Below are 23,888 nucleotides of genomic sequence, written 5' to 3' on the forward strand. Positions count from 1 at the left end.
CTTGTTCGGATGATTGTTTTTCAAGGGCAGCAATTCTCTTTTCCAATTGTTCAGCTTCACTAACAGCTTGTTTAACAAAATTATGTGTATCCATTATAGTACTTTCCAAAGCACGGGATGTGTTATAAACATCTCTACGAAGATAATAATAAGAAAATGTTGTGCCGGTAATAGCTCCCAAAGCGAATGGTAATAATCTGCTCATTTTTTGTTGTTGGTGTGCTTTTTGATTGTTGTTGTTTGATAAACAAAGTAATTTTAATAATATCAATATTTGGTCATGTTGAGGATTGGTATTAACCTTCAACTGCTCTAATAACTTGTCGTGAAAATTAATAGTATTATTTGAAATTAAATTGTATAGAATTTTTCATCAGTTTTCTATTTATTTTCTCCTTCAAACTGCAAATTGAACTGTAAAACAGAACACGGTTTTCAGAAATTAATTGACAAGAATAAATTTTGTTTGGTGTAATCATGAGTATGTTAGCCATTAATACAACCAACATTCTAATATCGATTGACGAATTAATTATCAGAATTGAGTCCAACATTTTGAGGTTGAAGGCTTTTCTCTCTTAAAAATGGCTGGTAAAATTCTCATTGTAAACAGATATATGACTTGGTAAACCACTGAATGCCATAAATTTTGTTGAAAAAAAATCGCAAAAAGGTAACTATAGCTCGCATTTTTTATTGCTCACTCTAAACTCTAACTTGTTTGACAAACAAAAAACAGAGATGAACTCAAATAAGCAAGCTTTCAAGGTTTTCACCTACAGAGGTCACAATTTGGACGCCCTCATGGCCATGGAAAATGACGAATTGAAGAATTTGTTCACTTCTGCTCTTAGAAGAAGAATTGGTAAGGGTATCTCCAAGAAGTACAAGACTTTGATCGAAAAGGCTCAAAAGAAGAGAGACACTGCTCCATACGGTGAAAAGCCAGACGCTGTCAAGACTCACTTGAGAGATATGATCATCTTGCCAAGCATGATTGGTTGTGTTATTGGTGTTTACCAAGGAAAGGACTACGTCTCCGTTGAAATCAAGCCAGAAATGGTTGGTATGAAGTTGTCTGATTTCTCCCTCACTTACAGACCAGTTAAGCACGGTAAGCCAGGTATCGGTGCTACTTCTTCATCTAAGTTCGTCCCATTGAAGTAAATCATTTATCATAATAAATTAAATATTAAAAAAAACAATTATAAAAATTGGGATTTTATTTTGTTATTAAAATTCATTTTGAAAGTTATTTTTGTAAATTAAACAAGGGATTTTACTTTTTCAAAATAGGGAGAAATACTCCAAGATTGAGAATAGAAAGCCAGAGTGGTGTTGCTGAGAGAAGTACTTCCTTGTGAATCGTCTTTCTTCTTTGATTGATTTTCATTCAAAAATTCCTTTCGGTCTGTTGTTGTCATTCGTTTGCATTCTGAAAGTATGAGTTCTTTCATGGTGTAATCCTTTTGTAACAATTCTATTATTGATTGAAGATACAGATTTTGTTTCTCAGTTGTGCAGGTTGACAGTAAAGTAATCAATTCCTGTAAATATCCATTCATTGTGACATGTATTAAATTATTCAATCTGGTAACAAGATTAAGAATTTCCGAATATACTTTTCTGGTCACATTCTGTTTTAAAACATCTCCTATTACCATTGGACATTGTTGAAATACTCCCCAGTAAGGACTCTCCATATAGTCTTCTTCAATTAATGATTTTTCCAGACCCGATAAAATATCATTTCCATCCAAAATCGTTTCTCCCCATTTTTGAATTATTAATTTAACTTTTGGTAGTATCAACCCGAGTGGATTTAAACTTGATGTATTGTTATTCTTACTATTTACATATTGTTCCGATTGTTTGTGTTGTTGCTGATTATTGTTGGCTTTTAAACTCATTTTTTCTTTTCTTTCAAAAACTTTTTTGTCTTTTCATCTTCTCTTTTACTTCTTTCTAAATATTCTTTCATGAGATCTTCATCCATGGATGATGATTTTGTGGAGTTGTTAGAGGATGATTTCTTCTTTTCTGATGATTTTTGAGTGGCTTGATCTACTACTTTGGATTGACTTGGTGTTATAGGAGTATTGGTAATAATATTATTTTGAGAATTTACCACTTTGTGAAATAATGATTTTGAGTCATAGTTCAATACATCTTTAAAGGTGGTAATTTTAGAGTTGTTAATCAATGATTCTTCAGTTTTCTTCTTTTCAATATTTAAATTTGAAGGTGAAGTAGTGGTAGGATCCTTCCGAGAGTGATCAATCACCTTAACTTGTTCAATTGTTGAATTTGATTTTACTTTTTTAAATTGTTCATAATTTTCTTCCGATTGTTCCTTCTTTCTCTTTCGTTCTTGTTCTTTTTGTTTTTCATTTTCAATAGATTTAATCTTGTTTACTTTTTCTCTGTTTTTTTCTGAAGAGATGTGCCACGATTTTTTAGAGAGCAAATCAGACATTTTTTTATTATTTAAATTCAATAAATATTACAATTTCCTTAATTTACAATACTTAATTCAATTTGATATTGTTACTTTCCTTTTCATAGACAGCATCTTCATCAGATCCTCTCAAAATTAAACGATCATCACTATCTGGAATGTCAACAATTAAAGAGTGGAATGTGAAACGATTTCTAATAATATTTAAAATTCCACTCTTTCTAGAAGCATCACAAGAAATCATGGCAGTCTTTTTGTTTGGATCTTGAAGTTGGAAAATGAGTTGAACTCTTTTTGGTTTCCAGAATTGAAGCTTTCTAATAAGTGGAACATCGTGAGCATTATTAAAATCTGGATAAGTGTATGAGTAAGCTCTGAATTTTCCAGGAGTGAGTGGAGTGAGCATATTATCTCTGACACTCTTATTGGCTAAAACCTTTTTAACAGCAGCTTTATAAACAGCTGATGGACTAATACTGAATGAAACAACTGCCAAATAACTAAGTCCACATGAAATTAAACCAGTGAAGAAACCAGTGTAAAATGAAACTGTAGCAACATTCTTAAATGTGATAGAACTCAACCAATCAGTAATTTCCCAAACTATTCAACTATTTAATATTAAAATCCAATATACATACCAATCCACAAAACACCAAATATTGCTGTTGAAATGATGGCATATCTTACAAAGTACATTTTCCAAAATTTAACAAGAAGTGGAATGTTAATATCTGGTCTATCTTCATCCATAATACGTTCCTTATCGTTGAAAACTTCAACAGGGACAATTTCCTTTTCCAAATCCCTTTCTTCTTCATAAATAAATAATTTTTCATCCTTCTTTTGTGGAGTTTTATTTTCTTGTTTTACTTGATTATTCTTTGAATGGAATGAAGCCACAATAAAAGATCTGTTATTAATATGTACAGATGTAATTTTTGTTGTTGGTGATGAAAAGAGTGATGGCTTGGCTGTTTTATGGGCCAAGGAAATTACACGTTTGAACATTTTTTTTGATTGAATAAAGTTCAATGATCTTAAATTATTAAATTGATAATAATAATATTTGCATTGCAATGATATAAATTATTTAATTTCCTATTAGTTTAAACAAAATTATTCAGTCTTCTTAGCTTTTTCAGCCTTCTTCTTAGCAATTGCTCTAGCATTTTGTTGTCTCAAATTAAAGAACAAAATAAAGAATGAAATAACAATGAAATCACCTGACAATGAACCAATCAATGAACCAGTACAAGTGTTTCCCTTAGGTCTTTCCCAGAAGATTTCAACATATGAGTAAGCAGTGAAAGCAGCAGCATCAAAAATGAATTGAGTTAATTGAATATCAGTCAAATACATCTTCCACCAGACATCAAAACCTAAAGTGACCTTCATGTAGTAATAGTACATAACAATGTGAACAAAAGTATTCAAAATAATTGGAATCCATTGTCCAGTACCTCCACTGTACAATCCATAATAACAAATTGACATTGTGGTGACATGGTGATAGGTGTGAATAAATCTGAGTCTAGATCTTCTGATAACAAGGAGGAAAGTATCAAAAAGTTCTACATATTTAGACAAGTAATACTATTATTTAAAATTTAAAAATTCAATTTAAAAATTCAATCATGTGAAAACATACCATGTAGGTCCAGAATGGAATATAACCAACGTTATACTTATGTTCAGGGTCACACAACAAACTGTAGAAACCATCCTTCAATCCAATAGAAGTAACTTCAAACAACAATCCAAAGAAACAGACAAGGGAAATAACAGTCATATTCAAATTATGTAAAAAGGCTAAAACCTTCAAAATCTTTTGTACAAAGGTTGGATTCTTATGTTCTTGTTCCATTTCCTCTCTGGACTTGGTACCAAGAATAAAACTAAGAGTATAGGAAACAACAAGATATCCGACCAAAGTCAAACCAATAGATGGTAAACTGGAGAGAGGAGCAGCATCTTGGTCCCAGTTAAATTTGCCACCAACTTCGAGGTAGGTTTCATGAATAGAATTCAATGAAGTAATATCGAGCTTGTGATAAGCATCAACAAAAGTCTGCAATGTTGTGAGTGGTAACTCTGGATGTGTGGAAGACATTTTTTTGTGCTGAGTTTTTTTGTACGCTGTTAAAAAGTCGAAAAGCTAACGGTACTTGAAAGTTACGATTTTTAGGCGGCAAACTTCCTTTTACTGGTATTGTTACCAATAACACTCTTGGTGTTGTGGTAATCCTCCTCAATGATTGTTATGGAGTTTGAGACGTTGAGGTTTCTTCTTGCTGAATTGTGCTTGATGATTCTTTTAAAAAGAAAATGGAAGATTGGTATCCTATCGTTATCATTCTATGAGGATTCAAATTCAGTGTTGATGAAGTGATTGAGTTTTTTTTTGAGGGAAGATTTAAGATTTGTTTCTTGGCTGTAGATACAATAGTAGAGACAAACGGTCCTTGTAACAAGATAAATCGAGTCATTAGTGAATATCACACCTAAACTACTGCTGCAAGTGTTACAGCTAAACCAAATACTCTGTATGACTCAGGTCATGCGTTGGCAAAAACTATTTTTCATCATTAAATAAAAAATGTCTAATCATTCAAAGGGTGCGTTGTCGATTTTATTTAGATTCTAAAAACTGTTTTTTAATTGTATCTGTGATTACCGATCCGTGGTTATTATATTGTACAAAACTTAAATCATCGGATGAATATATTGTGATGGTTGGAAAATAGAATTTTTCGAGCTTATCCGTGGAATTGGTGAAGCCAAATCTAAACAAGAGGAAGATAAACTCATCCTCAAGGAAATGGCTATTCTCAAAACAGGAATGGAAAATCCAAAAGTTACTTTGGTACGTTTAATCTATTTTACTTTCCGTTCGAAAATTTTCATTTAGAAATTGATGAAGGAATATATGGTTAGACTTTTATATTGTGAAATGCTCGGACATGATGCATCATTCGGATATGTTAATGCTATTAAACTCACATCAAGTAAGGAAATGTTGGAAAAGAGAATGGGTTATTTGGCTGTTACTCTCTGTTTACCTCCAGACCATGAATTATTATTATTATTGATTTCAAATTTACAAAACGATATGAAATCTACTAATTTTGTATCTGCTTGTTGTGCTTTAACAGCAGCAGCTAAGATTGTAAATGAGGAAACAGTACCTGCTCTTCTTCCACAAGTACTTGAATTGAGAAAACACGCTAAACCAATAGTAAGAAAGAAGGTTATTTCAACCCTCCAAAGATTTTATCAAATCAGTCCTTCATCAGTGCCAGACATTGTTGAATACGCTAAGGAATCACTTTGCGATAGAGATCCATCTGTTATGGGTGCTTCACTTTGCTTAATTTATGATCTTTTAGTCTCACAAGAATATACAAGACAACTCAAGGATCTTGTACCAGGTCTTGTTGCTATCCTTAAACAAATTATTGAAAGAAGATTATCAAGAGATTTTGATTATCACAGACTTCCTGCTCCTTGGATTCAAATTCATGTATTGAAATGTTTGGCTTTACTTTGTGCTGATGATAGACAATCTTCTGAGTTGGTTTATGAAGTTTTACGTGATGGTATGCAAAGAGCTGATACTGGTCTTAACATTGGACATGCTGTGGTTTTTGAATTTGTGAAAACAATTACAACTATTTATCCAAATAACTTACTATTGGAAAGTGCTGCTAGTGCTATTAGTAGATTTATTACAAGCTCAAATCATAATCTCAAGTATTTGGGTATTCAATCCCTTACTCAAATTGTTAAAATCAATCCAAAGTACGCCATTCAACATCAAATGGTAGTTATTAATTGTTTGGAAGATACTGATGAAACTTTGAGAAGAAGAACATTGGAATTACTTTTCACCATGACAAATGCTAACAACGTTACTGTTATTGTGAAGAGACTTTTGGAATTTGCTAAAAAGTCTATTGATGCTCACATGAGAAAGGATCTTATTGAAAGAATTTCAATTCTTGCTAAGAATTTCTCACCAAGTATTCCTTGGTACCTTGACACTATGAATAGCCTTTTTGAGATTGATCCACAATATATTCCTCAAGAATCTCTCCAAAATATGATGAGTGTTATTGGTGAAGGAGTTGGTGTTGAAGAAGATGATGCTGAAATGAGAAGTCACTGTGTTGAAACTTTCTGTAATGTTGTAGATTCAAAGAATGTTATTCACGATCTTCACATGCAAGTTATTGCTTGGGTTTTGGGAGAATATAGTTATATGAATGAATCTTATGATTCTTCTGATATTTTGGCTAAGTTATGCGAATTAGTTGAAAGACAGTTGGAATTTGAGGAAACTAGATGTTGGATTATTACAGCTATGCTCAAGATTATCGCTCAATGTAAATATGCTTCTCCTGAAATTGTTGAATACTTTAGAAAGTACAAAGATTCCAAGAATGTTGATTTACAACAACGTTGTTATGAAGGTATTGCTCTTGTTGATGCATGTGAAAGATGTGGATGGGATGATATCATGGATGCAGTTCTTCCACTTGATGGAGCTTATGAGGATATTGAAGTTGATTCCAAATTGAGCTTTGGTCAAGAGTATGTTAATGGTTTATTGAGAAAGGGAGCTAAAAAGTATTTGAGCACTGATGATCAACGTCAAGTTCTTTCTGATGTTGCCACAAAGCCTGCTAAACGCCAACTCAAGTTTGACAAATATGAAAATCCAACTTCTTCAGTACCAGTTAGCACTAATATTATTGAAAACGCTCCTATTGATCTTGCTTCTGCTAGAGCCAACACCAACACCATGAATAATTCGACAATTAGCACTTCTCTTCCAAAGAAGAAGGGAGGCAAATGGGGTTCAGAAGATACTATTCCTGAAGAGCCTGTCAAGGAACCTACACCTTCTGTTGTGACTCCAAGTGAACCAAAGCATACTTCTCCATACTCTGATTCTCATTCACCTGTTACAAAACCATCAGCTGAGCCAAAGGTTGACACCAAGACTATGAAGAAGCTTAATCAATTTGGAGGTATGTTTTTGGGTATGGATGGTGGTTCTGGTGCTGCAGGCGGTTCTTCAACTGCTAAACCAAAGAAGCAACCAGCTAAACCTGCTCAAAGAAAATTATCAAAGGGACATACTCACAAGCCACAACCTTCTCTCTTTGAAGAAGAAATTGTTCCTTCCAATTCACAATCAACCAAAGTATCTACACCTGGTGATATTTTCAATGATTTTGAAACAATGACTATTCACACACCTTCTCAACCACAACAAACACGTCAACAACCTGTTGTTCAAAAATCATCAAATCCATTGGATGATTTCTTTGATTTGACATCAGCACCTGTTCTTACTCCATCTCAACCTGCTAAGAGTAATGACCTCTTAGATTTTGGACAAATTCTTGAACCAACAAAGGCGGTTAAGAATCAACCAAGACCAATGGATACTCTTCAACCACAAAATAAGTTGAAAAAGACTACCAATCTCATTCAACAAATTTCCTCAACTTATCCAAGTTCCTTCAAGGATTTGACACAATTAGCAAGAGATGATCGTTTGGTTGTAGATTATAACAAATTTTGGAAGGATGATTCATTGATTATTGCATTGATGGTTTCGACTGATAGAGGTTTCACACTTTCTCAAATTTCTTTCCAATTTTCCCCACCTTCTAACTTTGCTATGAGCCTTCAAACTGATTGTGAATCCAGACCAAAGCAAAATGGTCTTACATTTGCTAGTTTGGATCAAACAAGACCAGCTTCAATTATTATTTCATTGTCTCCTCAAGATATTGTTTTGGGAACTCGTTTGGTTGGTCAAGTCACTTACTCTAATGAAAATAATGCACCATCTTACTTTAGTTTGAATATTCCAATCGATACTGTTGATATTTTATCTGAATATCCAGATTTTGGTTCTACAAAACAATTTGCTGATGGTTGGAAGAAATATACACAAGAAAAGAAGAACTCTATTAAGGTTTCTGGCATTTTTGATATTAATCGTTGTATTCAAATTTTGAAAGAAAAGGCTAAAGTTTCTGTGATTCAAATTATTGACCTTGAAGTTATTGGTGTATGTAAGGTGGTTGGAAGAAACGATGTTGTTTTAATCCACAGCAAGTTTAATCCATCTGGTACAGCAATGATTACTGTAAGAACTGCCAATCCAACTCTTACAGGAAACGTTTCTGTATTAATTAATTCAATTTTCTAAACTAAAATAAACATGTACTTGTAAACCAGCTTATACAATTATTGTTGATTTTATTGAAGTTCATTATCAGCAACATTTTCATTATCATCTTCCATGTAAATAGAATCAGAAGGTTGCCAAATTTGAAGAATGTTATCTTCTGCAACAGAAGCAATAGTCCATTCTCCTCCTTCATTTGGATTCCAAGAGAAGTCAGAAATTTTAGATGTGTGACCACCATGAATAAAGAGAAGTTCTGGAGGACCATCTTCTGAGTCTTCAGGTGATTGTTCCATTCCAATTCTTGAAATATCCCAGATCATAACCCTTCTATCAGTACCACAAGAAGCCAAAATAGTTTCATTAGATGGAGACCAAGAAACAGAGAAAACTTCATCAGTGTGACTTTCTAAAGTGTGGAGTTCAGATTTGAGGTTTCTCATATCCCACAATTTAACAGTCTTATCGGCAGAACCAGTTGCAAAAACATATTCACTGTATGGTGAAAAATCAATACAATTAACTTCAGCTTTGTGAGCTTCAACTGTATGGGCAGCTTTTGTACTAGTTTGTGAACGAGTATCAAAGATACGAACATGTTTGTCGTCACAAACTGAGCCCAGCAAATATTCATGAAGTCTATGCCAAGCAACATCTTCAACAACACCAGAATGTCCTTCCATAGTCAACAATGGTTGTAAACATCCCTTATCAATTTGATTTTGTTGAGCGAAAATATCCCAAACACAAACTTTGCAATCATCACTTCCACTTGCTATCAGACCTTCCTTCTTGTAACTCCAACATAAGCCATATCCTTCTTGTGTGTGACCCTTCAATCTTAAGGTTGGTGTACATTGAGTTGTTTTAGGAATACTTTCAAAATCGGTATATTTGAAAATTAAAACTTGTCCATTGACAGACTTTGTGGCAATGTACTCAGTTTGTTGAGGCATATAACGAGCTCTGTTAACTTCTCCTTCATGATTAATACGTTGAGTAATTTCAACCTTTCCTCTGCCGATAGTTCCTAGAGATCCAGAATCGCCATTGGTATCATACTTTCTAATATCAACATCAGAATTATTGGTTGGCAATTCAACATCGGCCAATAAAAGATAATTTTGTTCAGATTGTGAAGTGTGGGTTCCTAGGATAAGCTTTTGGGAGGTATGACGATCAAAACTATTATAATTAACATTTTCCGTAGATTACATGATGAAACTTACTGTCTAATTTCTGGTAACCATTCAACAGTGAGAGATGGCCATTCAAGGGCATGTGTAAGAATCAGATCATACAAAAACGATGTATTCTTCTTCCTATATTATTGATTTCCAAAATATATCAAACTTGATGTTGTTAATAAAACAATCACCTACCAAATTTTATATTCTTCATTAATAATCTTCTCTTCCTTTAAATCGTCGCTACTCATTTTTTTTAATATTTTATTCAATTTTTAATTTATTTTTGGCGCCAAACAATTTAATTTTTCCACTTAAAAAATGAGTCAAGTTTATTCTTCCCTCCCAAAAACTCAAGGTAAGCAAATCATCATTTATTTTGATTCGGAATGAAAATAATATTAAATTGAAATTATTATAGGAAAGGTTATTGTAGTCACTGATTGTGGTGATATTGAAATTGAATTATTTGCTAGAGAAACACCAAAGGCTTGTAAAAATTTTGTACAGTTATGTCTTGAGGATTTTTATAATGGATTACATTTTCATAGAATTGTTTCGGAGCAATTTGTTCAAACTGGTGATCCAACTAATAATGGTGATGTTGGCGAATCTATTTATGAATTGGATGAATCAGGAAAAGGAAAAGCTTTTGAAGCAGAATATCATTCAAGATTGAAATTTTCTCAAAGAGGATTAGTAGCTTGTGCCTCTCAGAATAACATGTCTGATTCTAGGTTTTTTATAACACTTAATAGATTGGATGCTTTAAATTTTAAACATACAATATTTGGACAAATAGTAGGAAATACTATTTACAATGTTCTGAAAATTGCTGAATTGGAAGTTGACGATAATGACAGGCCTGTTTATCCTCCAAAAATAATAAGAACTGAGGTAATTGTAAATCCATTTCCTGATATTGTACCAAGGAAAAAAACAGTATCAGATTCGAATATCAAAAAGAGAAAAAAGAAAGAAAATAAGAATGTTCTCTCATTTTCTGATGAGATTGAGGAAAACAGTGAAGAAATTAAACCAAGAAAGAAGGATAAAAAAGAGCATACAGATTCACAACAACATAAAGACGAGAAAAATAAGGTCATTGAACCTGTTGAAATTCCAAAAGACAGCAATCCACCAAAAATAGAGTCCAAAGAAATTCCAATAGACAAAAATTCAAGAGAAACAAATAGGAAAGAAGAAACTGATCCTACCACCTCCACAGAAAATGAAAACACATTTGATGATGTTGCAAGCAGATTTTCCTCTTTAAGAAAGCAAAAGGAAGAACAAATCAAAACTGATTCTGAAAATAAGACGAAACAAGATGCCAAACAATATTTAAGTAATCAACTCCAAAAGTACAAAAAGAAGTCATCTAAAGAGGACAGAGAAGCCAAAGCTTTAGAAAAGTTTGAAAGTTTCTCTAAATTGTTAAAATCCACTAACTCTGAATCATGGAAGAAACATGAGTTGAATTATAAAAAAGAATAGGATTGTCTTTATTTCAAAGTTTTTTTCCGATTTTTGGAAGTTGGAGACCTATATCTATCCCTTTCGGTTGTTGGCCTGGAGTTTGATTCATTCCCCATTCTTTTAATGGATGAAATTAAGGAAGTATTGGATTTGATTAATGATGAACGAGCCTTTGATTCGAATTGGCTATGATGTATCTGTGCTGTATTTTTAAGATTGCTATATCTTAGTGAGACTTGCTCAACCTCTCGATTTCTTTGTTGAATTGTTTCACTTCTTTCTCTTCTTATTTTAATATCGAAACTATCAAGTTCTTGTTGTTGCTTTTTAAGTAAATGACTTTTCTTTTTTTCGAATGATGAGCTGTATTTAAGCATGAGCTTTCTCATCTCTTCTTCTTGCAGCTTTTCAGCCTTCTTTTTTACCTATTTATAATTATTTAAGGTTTTTTGCTCGGAATGATGATGAACTACTTACAGATATTGCTTCGAAATAAAATTCTTGTCTTGCTAGAGTTTCCTCCATCATTTTCAAGGTAATTAAATCTCTCGTCTTTGGATTGTATTTACGTTCTATTTCATCAAAGAATTTTTGTTCAAAATCCTCTAATTCTTTAGCATGCTTTTCAGCAAGTCTTTGTTTTGTATCGTCAAAGGATTGTTCCAGACCATTGATCTTTTCTTCCCATCGATCTTTTACTTCTCTTACTTCTTGTTCAAATGCTGAATCTATTTCTTCTCTTTCCTTTAATTGTATTCGCTTAATATTATCTATATGTCTCTTCTCATTTTGAAATTTTAATAATAACATTGCTTTCTTTCCTATTTCGCATTGTTCATATTCACCTCTAGCAAAACACATCCTATGATATTCTTTTAAAATTCTGATAGCCATCTCGTAAGTCATCTCTTGCGGTAGAGGTTCATGACTAAACGTTAGACTAATAATACCTTTTGCTTCCTCTTCCACCATCTCGAGTCCTTCATCAAATTTATCAATTGATGATGCAACCAAGCTCCCCGAGAGCTTATTACTACGAAGTGAACTCGAAAAAGACATTCTCGTAATTTTTTATATTTTATTTCTGCTCAGAAAACTTTTGGCGCCAAAAATAATCAACATGTGTCAATTAAGGATGAAAATTTTAAGTTTTATGGAAGAGACATATTCAACAAACATCATTCTCTTGGTTTGACAAAAGTAAGAAAAATTATAATAACGGTCAAACTATAAGTTCTATTCAATGGTTCGTTCTATCCATCTCAATCAACACTAATATCACTCGCCTGGCAATTACATAAAAAAAAACGAATATTCAATCTCCTGTTATTATCAAGTTTAAACCATATTTACAGTAAATACTGTATCTTATTTTTGTAAATTCTTAATTTCAGCCTCAGTCAACTCTAATTTTTCAAGGAATTGTTGTTGTTGAGAATTTAAGAGTGTTTCAGTACCGAAAATTTGCAAAGCTACTGATATAAACCATGATTGAACAGCCATTATAAACAATCTAAACTCAAAATAGAGTTGACTTCTCCAGAATTTGAATTTTTGAGACCATGTGTTCAAATCTTGGTAATTTTCAACAGATACTCCTTTGGCAGCACATCTAGCCATAACAGAAAATCTATTCACCTTAGCGCCAAGCTCTCTATTTAAAGATCTAAGAATGTTATCGGTTCTTGAGATGAGCAACATTTCTTTTGGCATATTTCTGTAAATGTCCATAAATTCAGCCCTTCTAGACTCAAAGAGCTTACTGAATTTTTCAAAATCTTCTTCAGTAATTTGCTGTTCAAATGCTGCACTCAAGTCTCCATTTTGATCCAGACCTTGCAACATAATCATTGAGGTATATAGTCTGTAATCTTTGATGCCAATGGATTTACAATAATCATCCATGCCCTTTTTATCGTTTAAAACTATGCTGACCCAGAATTTAGCATAGTTAATTCTGAAATGGTCATCCAAATCTTTGTATAAACCATGGTCTAAGATGACGATTTGTGGTTCTGATGGATTATTTGGGTTTTGCTTTACCATAACATTACTTTGATGTGCATCTGCATGCATGTGTCCGTGAATAAACAGTTGCTCTGCAAACGCAGAAATGATTCTAGCTGCGACATCACCTTCATCAAATCCCATAGCTCTAATTCTCTTTATGTCATTTGAGTTGCATGCATTATCAATGAATTCCATTGTTAAAACTCTTGAGCTAGTGTAATCATCATAGATTTTTGGTATATAGACATCTGGTCTTGAAGTACCAAATCTTTGAGCTGCCATCTTGGCATTTTCGGCTTCATGTAAGAAATCAAGCTCTGAATTAAGACTGCTCTTGATTTCATCACTAAATTGTTGATTAACTTCAAGTAATTCATCAATGCTCTTGGAATCTTCTTGCATGTAATATAATCTTATGCTTAATTTAGTTGCAGCATCTCTAGTGTACATATCACCAGCAAAAAAGAATCTCACATAGTGATATTGAACCTTTACAGCTACAGACTGACCTTCTTTTGTTCTAGCTCTATGTACTTGAGCTATTGACCCACTGGCAATTGGTGTTGGATCAAAATATTCAAATAATTCCTCAACTGTTTTTCCAAAATCTTGATAAACAATCTTCTTTACTTCCTCAAAAGAAATTGTTGGAGCTCTATCTCTCATAACTGAAAGTGTTTCAATATATTCATCTGGAAGGAATCCTGAAAGTGAAGCAATATGTTGTCCAAGTTTAACATATATACCCTTGTTTTCCGAGCATAAACGTAGCAATCTCTTAGCTGACTTGACATGCAACTCCTTCTTTTTAGCAATAAATTCAGTTGATTTTTTGTCTGGTTTCTCTTGAAACCAATAATTTGGGTTAAAAGAACTAGTATTCAGAAGGACTAAGTATTCAACTCCAATAATTAAAATTGTTGACATTGTCTTTACATATCTGTCAATTCCTTCAAATAATTGAATAATTGGTGTTAGTGCATCTAAAAGAAATGGATTATAGAGTTTACTGTATGGATTTTCAATGTCGGATGCATGAAACAGCCATATAGAAAATTTCATTGCAGCATAAGAAAGTGCACTAATTGTTATTGCTCCAAGTTGAAATAAGCACAAGTATTTTAATATTTTGAGAATCCTTTTAAATAGAGAGGCTGTTTCCTCCTGTTCATTATTAGTATTTCCTTGTTGATTTGTAAATGTAGAATATTTGTTAAATTGATGATTTTCCTTTTGGTAATTTAACAAAATAGAGGATGATCCTACTTGTTTGTTAAAATCCAATTTACTTTTTTCCACCACTTGTCCAGTAAGATGATTCCTAATATTGCTAATATGAAATGATCGTCTATTTGATAAATTTAAATTATTCCGAGTGAGTATTGGTGTAGTAGTAGCAATACTACTAGTCATAACCAGAGGCTTGCCTCTTTTCAATGACTTTAAAAGAATAGTCATCATCACAAGGAATAATAAAATTGGTTATTTTTTCTTGATTGAATCATCAACTGGAACATGTTTAACTTTGCAATTGGTATCATTGAAGTTTTTGAATTGATCAATTCCACTGACAAAATAATGCAATAAATGATGAACAATACAATTCCGAGACTTTTGATTGTCAATTAATGAATTATTGATCATTAATTGACAGAAATGAGTTCAACTTCAATATTCTTAAGGAACTTATCTCACACTTAATATGAACGTGGTATGGTAGGTACCTAAGAAATATCCCATGAAAGTATTAAGGAATTGAAAGAGATGAATGGGATGTAGGCACTAAGAAACAGCCATTGTTCCAAATACAACAAATCACAATGTGTCCGTGTTTCGTTATTAATTCACCACTTGTCTGAGAATAGTTGTAAAGGCGCCAAATCATCATTCACAACGAACAACTTCAAGGCGCCCAAAATAATTTAATAATAGATAAAAAAATTGACCGAATTTGCTAGGAATTTACTTTGGTGTATCAGCCAATTTTGATAAAGATTAGGATTGCCGTTGTTATCACAAGAGGCTTCTTCATACGACTCACGAGTGTATTATTAATAGAAGAGAGTAGACTACTTCACTTTCCAATCACTACTACAACTACCATTAGAAAAAAAAGAATACAATATTAACCCGAGTTAAATTACTCCATGAAGAGATTGTTCATTACAACTTTCTTTCCTTCTTCAAATGTCCCATCATCAACAAGTTGTTCCAAAAGTTTACCATCATCATCTGCTGGTGGATTCGATTTCCTAGTACAAATTCTTAGAAACAAGGGAATTACTGATTCATTCTTACTGGAAATCAATGATGTTTCCACACTTCAAACATTAGCGCGAGACTATGGTTTACCATTTGAACCATTACAAAAATACCATCAAAATCTGTTAAAAAACAAACCTTCCAACTTTGAACCAATTAGACATAATAGTAATCAAGCTAGCATTCTAACATCTCCTTCCAGATCCTCATCATTACTTTCCTCTCTAATGAATGATAGTTATTTAGAAGAGGGTTTAGATGATGAGTCAACTTCCTATTCTTCTAGATCGGCCTCAATTTCTATTCCCTCCTCTCATTCTTCATCCGCCTCGATTGTTAAATCATTTGGTACAATCAGTTCCTCAATTGACGAACACTTCTTTGATGATGATAAGGAAAAGATGAGAAAACCAATTACCACTAACGATAACCGCCCAACAACTCCTGTAAATTATGAAGCTGCCACCACATCTTGTTTATCACAAGAAGAAAAAGCGAAAAAAGAGTTGGAAAACATTCTAGATATTATTCACGACAATAATTATAACTTTCCAAAGTCTGCACTTGTTGCTGCATTCAGAAAGACAATTAATGAAGGTCGTTTACCATCCAGTCCTGCTTTGAATCCAACCTCTCCTTCTTCCCCCAGTTATAAATCATTCATGTTCAATGATGTTGACTCTGATTCTGAATATGATGATTCTCCAACCTCACCTGTATTATAATAACAGATCACTTGTACAATATTCTTAACTATTCAATTTTGAAAAGAAAATGAATAAACCATTCGTTTTCAAATCCTAAACTCAATGACTCAATAAACCAACCTATTCGAAATAAACGAAAAAATTATTAACGATATGAATTTATTGTAAAAAAGAGTGCCTTAAATGAGTGTTCTATTAGAGTTCAATGAAGTGAAAAGGAATTAGTGAACATTTCTCAACTTTAAAAAATGTCAAAGTGGTCACTCTCTCAAACCATCACCAATGAACAAAAACTCTTTGCTTGCCCATCAAGTGTAGCCCTTTCCCATCGCTATAACAAACTTTTTGTTGCTACCTACGATGATATTGAATGTTGGATGAATAATTGTTGCATTCAAGTATTTGATATTAAAAAGAATGGAGAAGAAACAACCTATTCCTATCAGGGAAGAATGCTCATTCCGGCCAATCCAAACAATTTACTTCTTGTCAGTGATGATAATGATGATTCTCTTCTTGTCAGTTGTAGTGCAAGAAATGCTTTGTTGAGATTTCAAGTTTCTGATTTATTGGAAAATGCTGTTGATGATGATGACTATTCAACTCAACCTATTTGGAGAGTTGAAAGTAAATTTGGATATCCATGTGGAATGGCTGAGGCAACAGATGAAAATGGTGAGAAGATTATTTTTGTTTGTGATGAAAGCAAGAATAGAATTGCAATTCTTTCATTTAAGGATGGAAAAATTATGAGATCACTATATGGACAACTCAATGAAATAGAAAGTTCAGAAGGTAAAGGTGATGATGAAACAGAAACTCCGCAGGAAGTTGAAAATTCGGAGCCAGTAGAAACTGCTGAAACTAGTTCAGAAGAAATTCCTCAAGCTGAAAACAAATCAGATGAAGAAGAGTTACCAACAAATAGATATTCATTCACAAAAATTGCATCTGTTTCAGTCAATCAGAATGGTAGCCAGTACACTATTATTGTCTCAGGATATAGAACTAGTCACAAAATTATTTTGAATGGCTTAATGTCAACTGAGATTATTGAAACTGAATTGAAAAGTTGTGGAACTCACTCAACTTTGGATAGCTTGAAAAATCAACAAATATTTGTTGGCTGTTCCAGTAATGAAGTTAGTATTCTTGATTTGGAAAGCGAACAAGTGGTATTTACTACAAATGAATTTAATCTTGATCGTCCTGTTCACGTATTGTTAGATAATACTACCAGAACATTATTCATTGTAAATGATAATTGTCCAAGTATTACAATTTTAACAGAAAGAGTTGAATGAGAAAACATAATAATATATTGTGGGGTGAATGTTACTATTTTTTGGTTCTATTCCACAGTAATAAATATATTCTACTTTTGTAATACACAGTGTGTAAATTTTATAATACTAGTAGTGAAATAACTTTACTATGTTGTTTACAACAATGAAGCAATGAAAGAAATCAAAGCAATCAAAAGTACAGAGAATGAAGAAACAGAGCTAGAATTAATCTTACTTGATTTTGGTGAGGCCTTTGGTGAAATAGTTGGAGTGACAACATCAGCAGCTGGAGCAGGATCAACACAAGCATCATTTGGAGAGGACAATGAAATAGCTGAAGGATTTGGAATACCAATAGCAGCAACAGCAATTCTACCACCAGCATTACCAGTAGCAGAAGTTGAAGTACCATCATCTCTAGTGGTGTGAAGAACCAAACCACGTCCAATAATATTTCTAACACCAGTCAATTCAATCAAATCAACATTGAAATCAAAAGTAGCAATACCACTATCATCAGCAGTAACGTTACCTAAATCACCAACGTGTCTTTCAGTAGATCCTGGATAACCGTGTGTCTTATTGAATGGATTGAAATGGCCACCAGTTCTAGTACCATCTGTTAAATCAAGTTCACCATAAGTGTGAATATGCAAACCATGAGTTGATTGAGCAGTCAATCCACAAATTTTACCATAAACTCTAGTCAATCCACTACCTGAATTATATGAGAAAATAACTCTACCAGTAACATTACCAGTTGCAGCAGCAGTCTTTTGGAAAACAGCAACACCAATATTATCAGTATAAACATCATTATAAGTCATAGTATTAGCAGCATTATTTGCAATACCAATTACACAATGAGCTGCAGGATTACTGGCATTACCAGTTGGTTGAGCAATTTTACCCAAATCAGCTGCCATATGTAAACGAATAGCTCTACCAACAACACTAATACTTCCATTAAATTGTGGAAGAGTTGAAGTAATAACACCTGAATATCCCTTTGATAAATCAATATTACCCAAATCACCAATGTGAATATCACTTCCTGTATTATCAGATGGAAGTGCATGATTCTTACCATATGGATTATAATGTCCACCAGTTGCAGTAGCATCAGCTAATTTATCATCATTATTATTATTATTATTATTATTAATATATTTGTTACAATATTAAATATATTTGTTACAATTAATATTAAAAGTATTTAAAACATACCAATATAACCATATTGATGAATGTGGAATCCTAATGTTTTACCTTGCAAAGCAGTTGGTACAGTTGATTGATCCAATGACCAAGCAACACTTGTAGTTCCATCACTTGATTGTGTGAAATAAACTGCTCCTTTTAATCCTTTAGCATAGGTTGTACCTCTCAAGAGACAATGAGCAATTTGACCATTAATTGATGAAATTAATGAAGCAATGAGAACAAGCAATGTAATTAATAGTAATTTAGAATTCATTTTGTTGTTTTTTTTATAAAGCTGATTGTTGCAACTTTCAACGTTCAACAACAACTAATTGGCATTGATTGACATTATGAATTGGTTCGATGTTGTTCATTCACACAAATATTCAATTCAACTTGTTGAAAATTATCGAGCTGGTAAGTTGGATTCTCAAAGAGGCGCGAATTTTGGCGCTCTCAATTTTTCACCAATTATTAGACCTGACATTTGGCAGATTGATGCTTCCAAATCGGGTATGTGAGGTCAAGGAGGAAAATTGATACTGTTGTTTTGGATTTAATAGTGCATTAATAAGCCTACTAGTTTCTGGTAGTGAACAGACAATCAAATATTTCACATTCAATAGTTAATATTTAACATTATTCGAAAGTGAAATGAGCTTTGAATTTCTAATAAAAATGATGGAATATGAATAAGAAACTCTAGTGATATGATTGTAATGATGTTGAAGAAACTAGAAGTGATGGTCTCATCAATTTTTTCTCAAATGGCAACAAAGAATTTCTAATAACATATTCGAACGAAAGATTCTCATATTATTATTTATTTCCTATGTTGTATAAAAATTACAATCACACTAGATCTTTACAACACTTACAGTTTTTTTTTTACCATACCTCCTCAATAGTTAGTCAACCAAATTCTAATAACTTACTTGAGGTCGTGCTATTTAATTTCCAATTAGAAAGTTGAGCAATAGAAAGGCGCACAATTATACATTTGATCCGACACCTCATTGCAGGGTGTAATTGTCCATTCTTTATTATCAACATGTTTTTGACATCCAACTTGAAAAAATTGTTGTCATATATTATCTATATTATTAGAAAGCAAAAAAGTCACTAAATTTGTTTTTGATATAGAGAATTGGTACCCTATAAAAGTGACATCTTTAAAATTATTCAAGAAAATACATCATCATCATTATCAGCAGAATCATTAATTTATTATCATCATCATTGTCATCATCAATAATTTTATAATTGAAATTAATAATAATAATAATAATCGGTAGTGATTGTCGGAGTTAATAATTCATGTCTTTAAAAAAAAATATTCAGATATTGGTGGATCGTTTAGATTCAACACTCTCTGTGAATTCATCCTCCGATCATCATCAAGATCTTAGTAATTATCCTCTTCATATTGAAGATCAATCAGAGGATAACAATAATATTGAACAAGAATTAATAACAGAGAGTCCAACATCTATTTCAAGACATCAACTCATGTTTAATAGTGGTGGTGCTAATAATAATCACAATCATAATCATAATGGTATGGATCATGATGATGAATTTGATGAAGATTCATTATTATTATCCAACAATAATGGAAGTGTAAATAATTATCAAGATGACGACGTTGTGTTAAATTCCTATTTGAATGAAAGGACAATTGGTGATTTAACAAAGAAACCCTATATTCCATTAAAACAAGATAGAAAGAAAATGACTCGATTACAAAATATTTATTACATGTTTTTACAATACATGATGTTTACTTGGAAGGAAGTTTCAAAACGTAAAGTTTCATATTTGATTGGAACTGCGAGTTGTTTTGTTGTAGTTTGGATGATTATGGTTTCAGTTTCTGCACTTTCACAAGTTCCTTTGGTGTTTATTCGTTTGGCAGAGTTACAAGTTGGTGAATTTGATTTTAAATTGAAAACTGGCATTAATATGGCAGGTATTTCACTAAATTATACAAGAATTAATTTACAAATTCAAAATGCTACAAGAGGTAATCCTGAAATGACTCAACAATTTTCATATCATTCACCTAGATTTACATTTAGTACAAGGGCATTTACAAATTGTGAAAGTNTAACACAAGATTTATCTATTTTTAAATATCAAGATTTTAAATGGATGTATAATTCAACAAGTAGTTCATGTGGTTTGAGAGAAAATCAAAAATCCATTCAATCATCCGATTATAATAATGGACAATATTGTGTTCCAATTGATTGTAAAAAAGTTGCTGAAAGATTATCACTTTATTTAATTGATACTGATAAAGAACGTAGAATGCAATTCGGAAGAACTTATCCATATTCAAAATTGGAAAAGGGGAAGGCAATTATTGGTTCTGGTCTTGCTGAAACATTATCTGTTAAAAAAGGTGATACTATTCTATTGAATATTCAAACAATGAATAGCTTTACTGGACCATATCGTGATTCTCACATGATTGGTTATGTCTATCCAAAGGCAAAAGGATCATTGGAAAAATTAATACCAAAACAAATACAAGAGCTATTGGATAGTAATGAATTTCATGAATTTGAAAGAAAGAATATAAGATCACAAGCAATTCTCAATGAAATACTTGAAGAGAAATATTCTGATTTATTCGATGAGGATCAAGCATTGAAAAATAGAAGACTTACATTCAATGGTGGTGCCACTTACATTCCAGTAATTGTTGAAGATGTTGCCAATAATGCATATGGAAAATATCAATCAACGAATTTGGAAAATGCAATTATTATGGAATATGATTCATTACTTGCTCATGTTGCAGAGTTTTTGAATGAAGATCTCTTTTCCAAATCAGAAAAGTCAACTCTTTCACAATTAGATTTGTATGATTATGCCAGTGAAGTTTATGTTAATTATCCACCAAATAGATTAACTGCCTATAATGAAAATGATTACAAAGTGATTAGAGAAAAGATTACAAAATTTGCTTCCACTTCAATGTATTTAATGGGTTTTAATCAACTTTCATCAAGTTTCCCAATATTGGAAATGATGGAAGTTACACAATTTTTTGCCCTCTTTGTTGGTTTAATTATTTCAATCATTTTAATTGTTTTGTGTTTACTTTCTGTTGTATTAATTTACAGTTTGTTAATGATTAATGTTGAAAATAGAAGATATGAAATGGGTTTATTGAGAATGATTGGTTTAAAGAGAAGAAATCTTGTTGAACTCATTCTAGTTCAAGCCATGTGGTATGGTATTCCAGCTTGGATTTTAGGGTTAATCATTGGTCAATTATCTTATTCTGTAGTTGCAATTTTGCTTAGTACTCAATTGGAAGCAAACGTTTCATATATTGTCTCTGGTGAAGCTTTTGCATTGGCAACATTCCTTGGCTTGACTGTTCCTGTTTTATCTGCCATTTTACCAATCAAGACAGCCCTCGGTCAAAATTTACACGATTCACTCGATACTCAAAGATCAGGAACAGCAGCTGTTAAATATTCAATTGAAAGAGCTGAGGGAGAATCCATCTCATGGACATCTATTGTTATGGGTGTTGTTGGTATAATTTTTGGTTTTTCAGTTTATTATGTCATGCCACTCAGTATGCTTACATTTAATATTACAATTATGATGTACATGTTTATGGCTGTTATTTTGGCCATGTTATTGGGTTTAGTTTTATTGAGTTTGAATTTTGAAAATATTATTGAATTTATTGTAGTTTTATTTACCATTAGAATATTTGAAAAAGTATCAGTTATTGATCTAGTTGAAAAGAATCTAATTGCTCATCGTGAGAGAAATAGAAAGACAACTCTAATGTTTTCATTGAGTTTGGGTTTTATTATATTTTCATCTGTTTTATTCAATACACAAATTACAGCATTCAAATATAATGTAATGAGAGGTGCAGGAACAGAACTCATTGTTGGTACCAGTAGATTGAATGCATTTGCTCAGAATCCAAATATCATTGGAACTATACAGGAATTTGCTGATAATAATCCTAATTGGTTTGTTGGATCCACTTATTGGACATTTGATTTAACAAGAGTTACATCACCAATTGATAATACTAAAATAAGAACTGATGGTGGTCTTGTTAATAATGATATTTATATTCGTGCCATTGCTCCAAACTTTTTTAATATTACAAATTCAAAGTTTTTAAGAATTGATGAAAGAATTCAACCTGAAAATAAGACAGTATTTACAAAATATAAGAGTAATTTAGATGAATATTTATATACTGTTGAAGGAAGTAGTCAATTAATATTAGGAACTTATTTTAAATCAAATTTAGGAGTTAATATCAAAGATACAGCTGTTCTTCAAATTACTGAATCAACTTCAAGAATGCCAAATTATAGATATGAATTATTCCAAGTTGGTGCTTTTTTGAGTGCATGTCCAGTAGCTCTCTATTCTGAATTTCCAAGATTTGGAACACAAAATTTACTTGTCAGTGTTCCAACCTATTTACGTCTCCTTGGAAAGAATTCAAATTATACAGCAACAAGTCTTCCAATTGATGCTGTCTTTTTAAAATTAACTGAAAATGCAAAGAATAATAAGGCTGAATTTAGAAAGTTGAGATCTACTCTCCAACGTGTCATTAGTCCATTCCCAGGACTATTCATTAGAGATATTAGTCAAGAATTAGATCCAGTTGAAATTGCAGTTTCAGTCATGAACTTTTTCTTCCTCTTCACAGCAGCAGTTGCCCTCGTCATTTGTTTCTTTAGTTTAATTTCTAGCATGTATAGTAATATTAATTCACAAGCAAAGGAAATTGGAATTTTAAGAGCTATTGGAATGAAGAAATTTGCAATTATTAGAGTTTACATTTATGAGGCATTTGTTTTGATATCAGCTGCTGCAGTTTCTGGTGTGGCCATTGGTTTGGCTATTGGACAAACTATGGCTATGCAAAATACCTTAATTACAGAATTACCAATTGATTTTGTATTTCCTTATCAAATTGTTGCACTTGTACTTGGAAGTGCAATTATTTTTAGTTTCTTTTCTTCCTTCTTCCCTATTTATTCACTTGTTAATATGCCAATTGTTAGCGTTTTGAAAAAACTTAATTAA

The 23,888-nt window shown here is 32.2% G+C and overlaps 12 protein-coding genes across 12 annotated transcripts; 6 read left to right on the forward strand and 6 right to left on the reverse strand.

Moving 5' to 3' along the window:
• Positions 1–804: 804 nt before the first annotated feature.
• Positions 805–1,167, forward strand: NAEGRDRAFT_34072 (uncharacterized protein; the record flags this gene model as incomplete). The annotated part of the gene is made up of 1 exon (XM_002676536.1): positions 805–1,167. One exon carries the CDS (start codon positions 805–807, stop codon positions 1,165–1,167), a length of 363 nt encoding a protein of 120 aa, XP_002676582.1.
• A 739-nt stretch (positions 1,168–1,906) lies between these two features.
• Positions 1,907–3,469, reverse strand: NAEGRDRAFT_68290 (uncharacterized protein; the record flags this gene model as incomplete). Its single annotated transcript, XM_002676623.1, has 3 exons — positions 1,907–2,376; positions 2,552–3,061; positions 3,100–3,469. 3 exons carry the CDS (start codon positions 3,467–3,469, stop codon positions 1,907–1,909), a joined length of 1,350 nt encoding a protein of 449 aa, XP_002676669.1.
• A 279-nt stretch (positions 3,470–3,748) lies between these two features.
• Positions 3,749–4,448, reverse strand: NAEGRDRAFT_3606 (uncharacterized protein; the record flags this gene model as incomplete). Its single annotated transcript, XM_002676624.1, has 2 exons — positions 3,749–4,054; positions 4,110–4,448. Coding segments are annotated over 2 exons (645 nt in total), but the record flags the coding sequence as incomplete, so codon positions are not given.
• Positions 4,449–5,204: 756 nt separating this feature from the next.
• On the forward strand, positions 5,205–7,196 carry NAEGRDRAFT_320 (uncharacterized protein; the record flags this gene model as incomplete). The annotated part of the gene is made up of 2 exons (XM_002676537.1): positions 5,205–5,324; positions 5,370–7,196. Coding segments are annotated over 2 exons (1,947 nt in total), but the record flags the coding sequence as incomplete, so codon positions are not given.
• A 1,541-nt stretch (positions 7,197–8,737) lies between these two features.
• NAEGRDRAFT_68293 (uncharacterized protein) lies at positions 8,738–10,104 on the reverse strand (the record flags this gene model as incomplete). Its single annotated transcript, XM_002676625.1, has 3 exons — positions 8,738–9,851; positions 9,896–9,988; positions 10,049–10,104. The coding sequence occupies 3 exons, from the start codon at positions 10,102–10,104 to the stop codon at positions 8,738–8,740; spliced, it is 1,263 nt and encodes a 420-aa protein (XP_002676671.1).
• A 160-nt stretch (positions 10,105–10,264) lies between these two features.
• NAEGRDRAFT_4035 (uncharacterized protein) lies at positions 10,265–10,888 on the forward strand (the record flags this gene model as incomplete). Its single annotated transcript, XM_002676538.1, has 1 exon — positions 10,265–10,888. A coding segment is annotated over one exon (624 nt), but the record flags the coding sequence as incomplete, so codon positions are not given.
• An 879-nt stretch (positions 10,889–11,767) lies between these two features.
• NAEGRDRAFT_68295 (uncharacterized protein) lies at positions 11,768–12,238 on the reverse strand (the record flags this gene model as incomplete). Its single annotated transcript, XM_002676626.1, has 1 exon — positions 11,768–12,238. The coding sequence occupies one exon, from the start codon at positions 12,236–12,238 to the stop codon at positions 11,768–11,770; it is 471 nt and encodes a 156-aa protein (XP_002676672.1).
• A 567-nt stretch (positions 12,239–12,805) lies between these two features.
• NAEGRDRAFT_1137 (uncharacterized protein) lies at positions 12,806–14,170 on the reverse strand (the record flags this gene model as incomplete). The annotated part of the gene is made up of 1 exon (XM_002676627.1): positions 12,806–14,170. A coding segment is annotated over one exon (1,365 nt), but the record flags the coding sequence as incomplete, so codon positions are not given.
• Positions 14,171–15,489: 1,319 nt separating this feature from the next.
• Positions 15,490–16,453, forward strand: NAEGRDRAFT_79976 (uncharacterized protein; the record flags this gene model as incomplete). Its single annotated transcript, XM_002676539.1, has 1 exon — positions 15,490–16,453. The coding sequence occupies one exon, from the start codon at positions 15,490–15,492 to the stop codon at positions 16,327–16,329; it is 840 nt and encodes a 279-aa protein (XP_002676585.1). The 3' UTR covers positions 16,330–16,453.
• A 106-nt stretch (positions 16,454–16,559) lies between these two features.
• NAEGRDRAFT_68298 (uncharacterized protein) lies at positions 16,560–17,615 on the forward strand (the record flags this gene model as incomplete). Its single annotated transcript, XM_002676540.1, has 1 exon — positions 16,560–17,615. One exon carries the CDS (start codon positions 16,560–16,562, stop codon positions 17,613–17,615), a length of 1,056 nt encoding a protein of 351 aa, XP_002676586.1.
• Positions 17,616–17,944: 329 nt separating this feature from the next.
• Positions 17,945–18,349, reverse strand: NAEGRDRAFT_4996 (uncharacterized protein; the record flags this gene model as incomplete). Its single annotated transcript, XM_002676628.1, has 1 exon — positions 17,945–18,349. A coding segment is annotated over one exon (405 nt), but the record flags the coding sequence as incomplete, so codon positions are not given.
• A 2,227-nt stretch (positions 18,350–20,576) lies between these two features.
• Positions 20,577–23,888, forward strand: NAEGRDRAFT_33972 (uncharacterized protein; the record flags this gene model as incomplete). The annotated part of the gene is made up of 3 exons (XM_002676541.1): positions 20,577–20,904; positions 20,989–21,276; positions 21,451–23,888. The coding sequence occupies 3 exons, from the start codon at positions 20,577–20,579 to the stop codon at positions 23,886–23,888; spliced, it is 3,054 nt and encodes a 1,017-aa protein (XP_002676587.1).

The sequence above is a fragment of the Naegleria gruberi genome (assembly GCF_000004985.1).
Source record: "Naegleria gruberi genomic scaffold NAEGRscaffold_27, whole genome shotgun sequence".
NCBI lineage: Eukaryota > Heterolobosea > Eutetramitea > Acrasida > Naegleriidae > Naegleria > Naegleria gruberi.